This window comes from Enhydra lutris, unplaced genomic scaffold (assembly GCF_002288905.1).
Source record: "Enhydra lutris kenyoni isolate GAN:26980312 unplaced genomic scaffold, ASM228890v2 scaffoldscaffold6, whole genome shotgun sequence".
Taxonomy (NCBI): Eukaryota; Metazoa; Chordata; class Mammalia; order Carnivora; family Mustelidae; genus Enhydra; species Enhydra lutris.
The window spans coordinates 38,889,893-38,901,906 of NW_019154090.1; the positions used below are offsets into that span (position 1 = coordinate 38,889,893).

Genomic DNA, 12,014 nt, shown 5'->3' on the forward strand with positions numbered 1-12,014 from the left:
TAACCCCCCATGTTGCATCTCCTCTCCCTCCTATCAGGGAGATCATATGATAGTTGTCTTTCTCCGATTGACTTATTTTGCTAAGCATGATACCCTCTAGTTCCATCCACGTCGTCGCAAATGGCAAGATTTCATTTCTTTTGATGGCTGCATAGTATTCCATTGTGTATATATACCACATCTTCTTTATCCATAGAATGGATGTTTTTGATAAGTGTTCTTTGGGCTTTATCTTGATTCTGTTCAATGTTAAAGTCCAAAATGAGGAGGAATAATGAACGCATTAAAGTTACAAAACATGCAAAGATCTAGACACTTCAAAAGTGGTTAGTGCAAATAAGATAAAGTTTGAGATACATGCAGCATTTTGATACCAAACTTGGAAAAAAAATAAAAAGTATGTGTCCAGTATTTGGGAGCCAATTTCCAATATAGACAAACTTCTATATCTTTGTGCTTAACACAGCATTTTATCACATCACAGCCCTGTGCTGGTTGGGCAGCTTTTTTCCATCCTGTAGTTGTGCCACCTGGCCTTGGCATCTTCTTAGGTTACCACAGCAAAAGGGATGCCTGGAAAAGCCTCACTAGTTCTCTATTACCTTGCTCTTTCCTTTCCTTTTGCTGTGGTAGGCCAGAAGAAATGCCTTCTGGGGTCTGGGAAGTATCAAGGAGCACCAGATTATTTGGGGAGCATCAGTCTCAGCCACTTTACCAACAGTAAACTCTTGTTTCAGGCTTCAGAAAGAATGGAACATAATTGCCCAGAAGTCCATTTGAGAAATGTTCCAGTGGTGTGCCTATCTCCCAAGTGAGCAGTGCAGTATGGCTGCATTACTAGAAGCAGATTGGAAACATCTTGGGAGATGACCCTATTTGTCTTGATTTAGGGTGCCACATTTTTTTTTTAAGATTTTTTAGAGACAGGGAAGGTGGGGAAAGAGCAAGAACCCCAAGCAGACTGTGAATTGAGCACAGAGCCCAATATGGAACTCAGTCTCATGACCCTGAGTTCACAACCTTAGCTGAAACCAAGATCTGGACGTTTAATGACTGAATGACCCAGGTGCCCTGGGTGCCACATTTTAAGAGACTGATACTGACGATGTACTTAGTAACACAGTAAAGATGTGTTAGGATTTATAAATCTATAAATTTTGTCCAGAAGATTAATTCCTCCTTCTAAAACCTACAGTGTCCTGGAAAATTTCAAAGACTTGAAGAAGAGGGTGATGGTTTGCAGATACAAAATAGATTTGTTCTGTGTTGTTTCCAGGGAGAGAACTGAACTGGGTTGATGGAGTTTTAGGAAGATTTCTCTTAGAATAGTGAGTATTTATTCTGTAATTTGATATTTTCCTATATCAAGCATAAACCAGATGACATCTGTGAAGATTATTATAGATTTTTTTTTTTTTTTAATTAGAGTGAGAGGTCACAAGTAGGCAGAGAGGCAGGCAGACAGAGAGGGGGAAGCAGACTCCCCACGGAGCTGGGAGCCCGTTGTGGGGCTCGATCCCAGGACCCTGAGATCATGACCTGAGCCAAAGGCAGAGGCTTAACCCACTGAGCCACCCAGGTGCCCCTGTGAAGATTATTATAAAGAACATTCCTGTTTACCATGAGAAACTGGTCTCGGTAATCTCTGTGGCCTGTTTTCAAATCTGGGTCTTTTATGATGAATGTCAAATGAATATTCCTTTTTCTTTTTAAATAGGATACTGATGAAATTCAAGTTAACTATCCTGGGATGTTTGAATTGATGGAAGATTTACAAGGTAACACCCTTTAAAGAATGTTTAATATCTATTTGAGAGTCATTTTGAGAGCAGACTCAATGGCAGGTACTGGGGCTAAGCACTATGGATACATTGGTGAGGAGAGCACAGACTGTCTTCATGGAGCTTATAAAATAAATGGATGAGGCAGACATCACACAGCTGCCGTAAAGATAAATGTTAAATTAGAATTGTGATGAGTGCTACTAAGTGGAAGTGCATAGTGCTGTGACTGCTTCTAAAAAGAGGGCAGGACTTTCTTGAAGGGTGCATCTGAGGCTGGTAGAGCACATCAGTGACTTTCTCCAACAACAGTTGGCAGCTGAGGTCTAGGCACAAGAAAGCGGGGTAGTTGGGCTAGTGTAGGTTTGGGGTTTATTAAAGGGATAAACCCTAGTGGGAGAGAATCAATGAAGTCATGTCTGAGGAAGTGGTGATTGTGCTCTAAAAAATGATGGTGAGTTAACTAGGTGAAGAGGGGAGGGAAGTGAGTTGCAGGCAGGGAGAATAGCAGGTGCAAAGGCTCTGTGGCAAGAAAGAGCATGGCAGGTACTAAAAGCAGGGCATTTTGACTGGAGTACAGGGAATAAAAAGAGCATTAAATAATGAAATTAGTGAGTAAATGGGGACCTTTTGTCCCTGTTGAGATTGTCTTTATCTTAAAACCCCTTTGAGGCATTTAATGGAATGAGATGGGGGGTGTCATGATTCCAGATTTGCATTTTGGATAAAATGGATTGGCAGATCAACTAGTAGGGGAGACTCATTGCTGTAAAGCTTATTGAGAAATGATGGCAGCTTAGACTAAGGTGGTGGCCATGGAGATTTGAGAGAAGTGAATGGATTCTAGAGATAATTAGGATGTAAATTTGGCTGTCCTTGCTGATGGATTACCTGTGGGTGCATGGAGAGAGCTATTTCAAACATAACTGCTAAGTTTCTGGCTCACATAACCAGACAGATGGTGCCCCTTCACTGACAGAGAAAACAGTAGAAGAAGACCAAGTACAGGCAGGGACACCTCTTGAGTTCACATGTGGGTATTTTGGGTTTGAAGTGCTTGTGAAATGTCTAAGAGGAGATGTCAAGTAGGTGGCTATGTGTGTGGGTGTGCCGTTTTAGAGGAGGTGATTGCCTGGTTAAAATATCATGAGTCATTTGTGAATTGGTGGTATTTGAAGCAATTGCCTGGAACGAGAGCATGAAGTGAGAAGAGAGCATGAAGTGAGAAGAGAACACGGCCAGATTCTGAGCCGTTAGGAACCTAATAGACAGTGACTGTGTAGAAGGGCGTGTCTGGACGTATTACTGAATGATGGCAGAGGCAGAGTAATGGAGATCCATCGGTGGTGGGGAGACTAAAGAATCTTGGAAACCATGGTACTGGTGATTGTTAAAACTGAAGTAACCTAAGGTGGTGGCAGGACTTGGGGTACAGATGGGACCTGAACCGGGTGCCAACCCTCCAGTAATGAGAAGAGGGACTGGGAGCCTGATGTCTGTGTCACAGCATGCAGGAGTGGGAGAAGGTGTTGGCCAAATAGTGTGAGTCTCAGCAGGGCAAGGGTTTTTAACAAGTTAGAGAAAAAAATGGCCTGGAAGAGGCTCAGAGGAACAACAAGGATGCAAATCCTTACCTCCTAATTCTGAAAGAGGTAAGGCACTCTGACATACACATCTGCCAGAGAGGGCGTTGCTGGAGAATTGATTTTCTCCAAGGAGAGCTTCGACTTGCCTAAGAAATTATGAGCTTTGACTTTTTATTAAACAAATGGCGTAGGCAGTTTTGATAAATGAGGGAAGCTGAAGCGATTAAAGGTATGTTTGTTAAAGCCAGAACTGTGCTTACCTAGGGCAACCTTAATCTGGATCCTGAAAAATGATAAGATGATTTAAGCAAGAGATTTGTAAGACTAAATACCTTGCTGTTGTTTACAGATACATAGTTTTTCTTAAATGCTATTGAGTTGCTTCTCTCGGTAGTCCTCTGGTAACTACTTAATGCCTGTATTACAAGTGAGGAATGAATATGAGGCCCAAAAGGAACACTTGCCTGTTAGTGGCAGGATTAGGTGCCAAACTCTTGCCTTCTTGATTCCTGTTCTGGCACTCTCTTATCCAACTCTACTTCTTTTGGCTACCCCTTTATAACAGTCCATTTTACCCATCATCCAGCCTCCTCTGAGTATGGTACTTCTGTTGGCTTTACAAGTAGAAAGATATGTAGCTAAAAACTTACTACTGTAGTCACTCTTTGTTTATTATAATTTAATACAGGGATTAAATTAATAGCATGTGTGCTTCAAGGATTGGATCTATGATCAATCACACATCCCTTCCCGGGCACTGCCCCAAACACTTAGCTTCCCATGATATAATCATGGAGCCCCTTCATCCAAAGGCCAGTGGTGGTGGGCTGATGATGTATCATTCAGACTCTAATGATAAAAGTATTTCCCAAATGCAGCATTTTTTTTTTTATTCTGCTATATAATAAATGCTATGCTCATGATTGATTTCAAGAGAGAAGCAAGAAAGAGACTAGAAATTAGATGCATCAGCTGGAAAAGGTTACTACCCACTGATTTAAAAATACAGAACTTAACTCTGTGCTGGGTGCAGTTCTGTGACATTTTCTGATATCCTAATTTTACAAATGAGCAAATAGAGACATTGAGAAGTTAAGTATCTTGTTCATGGTCACACTGGATCTGGATCTGAAGTCCAATACTGCCTACTTAATTTGTGCGCATTTTTTTTGTTGTTGAAGTTAGCATAGTATAATGCTCTAATCTTACCTGTATAGTTGCTTGTATTTTTAACCACTATCCAGGCAAGGACTAGAACATTTCCAGCCCCTCAGAAGGTTGCTTCATGCCACTATCCAGTTGAGAACCGCTGCTTCCCCCACAGGTTTTTTTTTTTTTTTTTTTTAAACATTTTATTTATTTATTTGAGAGAGAGAGAGACAGTGAGAGAGAGCATGAGCGAGGAGAAGGTCAGAGGGAGAAGCAGACTCCCCGTGGAGCTGGGAGCCTGATGCGGGACTCGATCCCGGGACTCCAGGACCATGACCAGAGCTGAAGGCAGTTGCTTAACCAACTGAGCCACCCAGGCACCCACCCCACAGGTTTTAAATGGTCATTTATTTTGAGGACCCGTTGCCTACCATTTACCTTAAGAGGCTTTGCCAGTGCTTCTCTTTTTTTTTACTGTTAAGCCTTTTATATAAATCATATATTTTAGTCTTTGAGTCTCTTATCCTTAGGAGAATTAAGAAGAATTATATAAAGATAACTTGTAGAAGTGGTATTTAACAAAGTAGATATGAACAGTACATGGTTGATTTTATATTCATTCCCCTACCATTTATTGAACGTCTACCTACCATGTGCCAACTGTGGAGCCAGTGATGAAATTACATAGTTCCTAATCTCAGGGAGCATGTGCTCTATTAGAGACACCAAAATAAAGAGAGAGAGATCGCCATTTAACTGTAAAATGAGATAATTGTGGTTTAAAGTATAGGGAAAAACAGAATCCCTAAATTTGCTTAAGGTGTCAGGGATGCTTTTGTAGAAGAGACAGGACCTAAGCTAAAATGAGTTTGCCAGGAAAGTGAGTCAGTGGGTACAGGTTTGGGACATTGCCTTCCAAGCCAAGGGAATGGTCTGTGAAAAATCATGGAGATGCGAGAGGATACACAACTTCCTTCACTTTCCTAATTAAGAAACTCTACAGTAATTCTCTATTGCTTGAATATGTAGAATGGAGAGATGATGGGAAGTGATGCAGCATAGTCCACCAGAGGCTTCCAGATTTTATCAGGTGAGCCTGGTACTGTGGGGGAAAATTTCATGCAGAAGAGTGACTGTCAGATCACTGTGTTAAAAAACTCATCCTCCAGCATTGTTTATAAGGCATACTCTATGAGAAAGGTAAGACTAGAACTAATATAGTTCATTTCTCATGTTACACATGAGTAAACTGAGGCACAGAGAGAAATTAAGTAACTTGCGCAAGGTGATAATAAGTGATAGAGACAGGATTTAAGTCCAGTGTAGCAGCCTAACTCAGGTTCTGAAATCTCAACCACTCTGCCTTTAAAAGGTCAGAGGCAGCTGAGATGGGAAGAGGAGTAGTCCAGGGATGAATGGAGGAGGGGAGGAGCTTGGGTGACTACTTCCAGGTATGTTGCTTTGCCTACCAGAAGATGGTGTTACCTTCAGATTGGTTTTTGGTATTTTATATTGTTATACTTTTTCTTGATGTTGTAGTGTTTCTCATTTTAGCTGCCATTGTTATTAATTCACAGAAAAAAAGTCCAGAATGTTGACATAATTTTACAAAACAAGTGTGTATCAGCTGATGAATGCATGAAAAGTTTTGGAGGCTTTCACAGTAGTTTTAAGGTAAGTTCAATTTGTTTGTTTTTTAAAGACAATACTCAGTATTGTTCCTCCTAAAGCAGAATGGACTAGATTTTTATACTAGCAGTTGAACTTAACCTTAAAAACACTGTGAGAGTCTGTAACAGTCACTTGCTTCCAGGATTTTTCTGTTATCCCAAAACCCAGAGCTGGTCAGAAATTCCTAAATGTGTTTCCCAGGTTGTCTTCAGTAAAGGTCTACCATGATGCATTATGAAGTGCTGTCATTCCATTTTGAAGATGATAAAACTGAGTTTATAATTAGAGTTAAGTGACGTTGCCCGAGATTACTTAAGGATCAGAACTGGGATTATGATCCCAAAGTCTAGACTTTCTGCACCACACCACACTGCTACCATGTGGAGAAAGGAAGTTTGGTATGGTGGTTTGCTTCTCTTGTGAGGCAAGGGTGTGCTCCTCTAGCAGCAGAGTTACTGACTGTGTTATGCAGTAGTGTTCTTGAATTTCTTTCTCAGAGAGAACACTATGCCTGATCATCTTAATTAGTATATCTAATACCAATTATTTAAAAGGCATTTTAGAATTTCTAGTGTATTAAGCATTCCCCCCCATCCTCGTGTATTAAGTATTTACATTAAATAAATTAAACCTGTTTTCCACTGGTATTGCCTATATCTAATGTGTAGTAAGTCATGACACTGGGAAGGTGAGCGGGAATGAAAGCACCACAGCCGTCATCAACTTAGAGTCTTTCAATCCAGCTTCCAGTTTACCTCTGGTCACTTGATATGGTTGGTACTCACAGTGTAGGAGAATGTTTTTAAATCAGATTATGTAATAGGTCTCTAATGTTAGCCATGGAAGCCTTCAGAGATCATCTGGTCTGGCCACCTAGAAGACCCACAGCAATTGGTCTAAGGTCATAGCTGTGTTGTCGTGACAGTAAGAATACGATCCGCCATTTTCTTCATGACAGTCTAGTTCATATGTCTGTTGTTTCATGAATTGGGGCTGTTGTACTCACAGGATGCTGGACATTGCTTTTAGTATCAGAGAATCATTATTTTAAGGAATAATAGGAACCTTTTGGGATTGGAGAAAAAAAGGTTCACTTATTAGAGCTGATTTGTTGATTGTTTTTAATAAAGCCATTGAAAACTTCTAAAGAACAACTGATATTGGGAAGTTTGTTGGGGCCTTTTTGTGAAAGGAGAAAAACAAAAGAAAGAACTGATTTTTGATGGTATGGTATATAGAGAATGAATGTAAAGGATTTTTACTTTGGAAATTTGTTTCAATTTCTTGGACTAGTTTAAAATGTGGCCTTTCAGTGGAATTTTAAGTATGTGCATAAAAAAATTAAATACACAGCACTCATTGTAGAAAAATATCAATCCTAGCTTTTAGCTATCGACTTGAAGAAAAGAAGTCTAGGGATGCCTCGGTGGCTCAGTGGGTTAAGCATCGGCCTCCAGCTCAGGTCTTGATCCCAGGGTCCTGGAATCGAGTCCCACAGTGGGTTCCTTACTCAGTGGGGAGTCTGCTTTTCCCTCTGTCTGCTGTTCCTATTTGTGTGTGCTCTCTCTCTCTCTGACAAATAAATAATCTTTTTTTTTAAAAAGTCTAAAATTTTATGTATGTATATATGTATGTAGGCTCCAAACTGGACTTGGCTTAAATGTGGGGCTTGAACTCACAATCCTGAGATTAAGACCTGAGCTGAAATTACGGTCAGATACTTAATCAACTGAGCCACCCAGGTGTCCCAGAAGTCTAAATTTTAAAACATTAGGAAAAGTGCCCCTGTAAAGAATGTACATAATTTCTTCCTAATCTGGGAGTAAGAAAATATTGTAAAATCTGAAAACACATTGTAGTTTTGATACTATCTAATGAATTTCAGAGCCCTCTCCCAAGTTTCACAGTCAGACATTTATGGCTTAGAGGGAGTGAGGCATTGTAACAGTGCTCTGTCCTCTGAAGAACATCTAAAAGGGGCATGAAAGGTGGCATCCTTGGAAAGGTACTTGCAACTCCTTGTGACTCACCTGGAGGGTCAGTTGCCTTGCTTTTGCCCACCTGACCACTGTTAGCAAGTAAGGTGTGCTTATGGGACTTGCCTCCTGAAATTTGACTTCTCTGGTCTTAATATCCAGAAACTTCAAGTAGTTTTTGCCTTAGAGTCGCTAAGGAGCCTAGCTAAAACCTATTAGGGAATGGGGATGGGTACACTGTTGCATGTGAGGTTAAAATTGTGCTTTGAGCAGCTCAGCTGTTGGTGGTATTAAAAACTGCCTGTAGTGTATTTTTAGGTATGGGTGAGAGTAACTGTGCTTGGAATAGAAAAGGCCTGCTGCACCGAGACACGATGCTGGCAGCCGCAGCGGTGTACAGAGGTAAGCGAGCGGGCCATCTTTCCCACCCTCGCCTCACTGAGGAACGTGTGCCCTGCCGGGTTTATCCCTTAAAGTTGCCAGTACTTTTTCCTTTCCCGTTGAGGCGTCAGATTTTTTGTCCTTCCTTTCAGAACACAGATCTTGTAGTTCCATATCCTTTTTCCAAACAGCCCTTAACTGTATTTCTGTCAGCTTCTCAGCGTTGAGGATTTTTCATGTAAGGCATTCTCAAAGTCCTCCAAATATCCCAATATCCATTTCTCTTCAGAGACATGACTTTTACTGAACAGATTTTTTTCTTCCTATTTCCATTTTTTTCAGATTGTAACCATTATTTGTCTTTATAGAAATGTACAAAAATGAGGATGGTTCAGTACCTGCCACATATCAGATCTATTACATGATAGGATGGAAATACCACAATTCACAGGTAATATTATTAAGACAAATCATTTCTCTTAGTGAGTTCATGTTTTCACTTACTTTTTATTTACATAGGGTGGGTTTTAAAAAAATATATGATGGTCAAATAAATAAATTTTTAAAAAAATCTAAAAAAAAATATGATGGTATTAAGGGATTTCATGTAGAGCTGCATATCTATTTCTAATATCTTTAATCTTTCATTATTTTCAGGCAAGACCAGCTGAAAGAGGTTCGGCCACTGTGTCATTTGGAGAACTGGGAAAGATAAACAATCTTATGTCACAGGGGAAAAAGTCACAATAAATATTTTATTCAATGTTAATGTAGTCCAGAATTTTCATCAAAGTTGGATGACTTTCACATTTAAACGTATTATATTTTGAAGCAAGAAGCAATCTATCAGCAATGTACTATCAGACTTGTAGTAATTAGAATAACCTAATCCTCATCTACATTTGGTAACCCTTTCAGTTTTGTTTTGTTTTTTTAAAGATCTTATTTATTTATTTGACAGAGAGAGAGAGATCACAAGTAGGCATAGAGACAGACAGAGCGAGGGGGAAGCAGGCTCCCCGCTGAGCAGAGAGCCCAATGTGGGGCTCGATCCCAGAACCCTGGGATCACGACCCGAGCCAAAGGCAGAGGCTTTAACCCACTGAGCCACCCAGGCGCCCAACCCTTTCAGTTTTAATGTGGTTTCTGTTTTCATATGGATACTGTTAATCTGGTGATTCGAATGTCTTGTTTACAGATTCAGCCAAAAGCAGGAAGATATTTCAATGAAAAAATCTACAAATATGTTCACATTTATAAATGCTGATTTGATGGAAAGACATTGCTCACACTGACATTTTGTACCTTTTTCTCCTGATCTTTTGTTATTGCCATGAGAGGGCGATAGCTATGGAGATGAGAGGAAGACAAGTTGATTGAGTATCTAGAGTTATGGATCATTTGGAATAAAAACAGTTTTTATAATGACTAAGTTATTCAAGCTAAATTATTTGTCACACTGTCATCTTTGTTGTGAAGACAGTATAGGGTTATATGTCTCTCCAGAGCTATTACATAGTTTTATACTTCAGGAAAGTGTGGACCTTTATTGAATCTTTCCTCACCATTTTTTTTTAAAGCATCTGAATTCAGTCATTTCTTTTTTGCCTTCATGATCTGGGTAAGACCCTAAGGTTTTATACCCCATGCTACCTTAGGTAAGAAGGGACCATTTTAAAGAATTACAGAAGAAAAATCCTGTGTGAAAGTATCCGCACAGTGATGAAAAATGCTCTTTGTTGTTTGACTTTCCTTTGTCATTTCAGGCCTTTGACACTAGTATTCTAATCCAGGCCCACTGTCCCATTATCATCTAGTGGGGATCACCATCATGTGGAAGCAGTCAGGCTCAGACAACTTAGAATGGAGGGAAGAAGATGGTGATGAGGAAGCAGGGAGGAGGCTGGGAAGAGTGAGTGGCAACTTCCATTGCTCCAAGTTGAGTTAGGGAGTTAGGGAGGAGTGCTGACAGCTTTCTAACTGTGGAACCCTGAGCAGGTGTTTTAAAACTTCATCCTCACTGGTAAATGCCAGGTGAAATAAACCCAGCAGAGAAAGGTCTATGCCAGTTCATATGGAATAAGGCACAAAACTAACCATATTTAAAAAAAAAAAAAAATGGTGAGAACTGAGTCTCATTCACCAGGTGGTGGAGAGCCATTGCTGTCCTTTACAGTTTACCGTTTCACCAGGCACGGGCCCCAGCCCCCTCTTCAGCCTTAGTTAAGTTATTACAGTGTTTATCTCCCCCTGCCTTCCTTCCCTTGACCACACTGGCACCAAGCTATTCCTGGGTAGGGGCACAATCTGCCTTGTCCACAGCATAGTGCTTTGCATATAGTAGATATTCAATTACATTTTGAATTGAATTAAATTATGGGGGAAAGTGTGCCCTTTGAAAAACTTAAGTTACAGTTAAAAACCAAGGTTTTATAGGAGAAAAAGGAATACCTATTCTTACTGTCTTTGGGTAGGAAATATATCAATATTAGAAACTGGGATACTCTTTTTTTTTTTTAACCATATTATGCCTGCTTTTCACCCTTGTCCCAGGCTAATTTATTTTATCAGTGTTCCAAGATTCATTGTTTATGCGCCACACCCAGTGTTCTGTGCAATACGTGCCCTCCACAATACCCACCACCAGGCTCACCCAACCTCACACCTCCCTCCCCTCCAAAACCCTCAGTTTGTTTCTCAGAGTCCACAGTCTCTTGTGCTTCGTCTCCCCCTCCGAATCCCCCCCCATTTTTCCTTTCCTTCTTCTCATGTCCTCCATGTTATTTCTTACGCTCCACAAGTAAGTGAAACCATATAATAATTGACTTTCTCTGCTTGACTTATTTCACTCAGCATAATCTCCTCCAGTCCCAACCATGTTGATACAAAAGTTGGGTTTCATCCTTTCTGATAGAGGTATAGTATAGAAACTGGGATACTCTTTTTAACTCTTATTTTATTTTGTTTTTAACACAGGAAAATAATATTCAGGAAGTAAAGTTTGGTCAAGTTTTTAAGCTTAATTTTCAGAATTTGAAGGGAGAAGAGAAAAATAACAACCCTATTGTTAAAATTGCAAACTGATGACTGAGGAACGGATATACTATGGTGACTATATTTCCTAAAGGACATGTGTTTTGTATGCATTATTTGTTTTTTGAGGAATGCATACAAACTTGTGAAATGCTTATTGCTGAGGACTGGGACTGAGGAACTCAGTGTGTGTGCATCTGTCAGGTTTGAATGTCGGGTGCAGGAGGTGGCCAGAAGCCAGGAAGGAGACTTGTACTTTTCATTTTTTTTTTTTATCTTTCTGTGAAGTTTGAAGTTTCTTACCAAGAATATTACCTGTTTATTTCATGCTGATTATGGATACATGGAATGGTAGGGTAGCCTGGGAAGGAGTCTACCCTGGGCTATTTAAAAAATAAATAAGATCATGGCTTAAAAAAACAAAGGAAAGAAAAACT

The 12,014-nt window shown here is 40.0% G+C and overlaps 1 protein-coding gene across 8 annotated transcripts in view; it reads left to right on the forward strand.

The window, feature by feature from the left end:
* The window catches only part of LOC111141723 (NADH:ubiquinone oxidoreductase complex assembly factor 5), a 31,602-nt gene extending 22,289 nt beyond the window's left edge, over positions 1-9,313 (forward strand). Inside the window, exons 8-11 of one of the 8 annotated variants that reach the window (XM_022494508.1) lie at positions 1,718-1,778; positions 8,482-8,565; positions 8,913-8,995; positions 9,202-9,313. In XM_022494508.1, the coding sequence (XP_022350216.1) occupies positions 1,718-1,778; positions 8,482-8,565; positions 8,913-8,995; positions 9,202-9,294 (321 nt within the window). In that variant the 3' untranslated portion in view covers positions 9,295-9,313. Of the gene's footprint in view, positions 1-1,276; positions 1,311-1,717; positions 1,779-5,545; positions 7,644-8,470; positions 8,848-8,912; positions 8,996-9,201 lie in introns of those variants that run through there. The other 7 variants (XR_002640220.1, XR_002640221.1, XM_022494511.1 and 4 more) reach the window with 7 other exon arrangements.
* Positions 9,314-12,014: the final 2,701 nt, after the last annotated feature.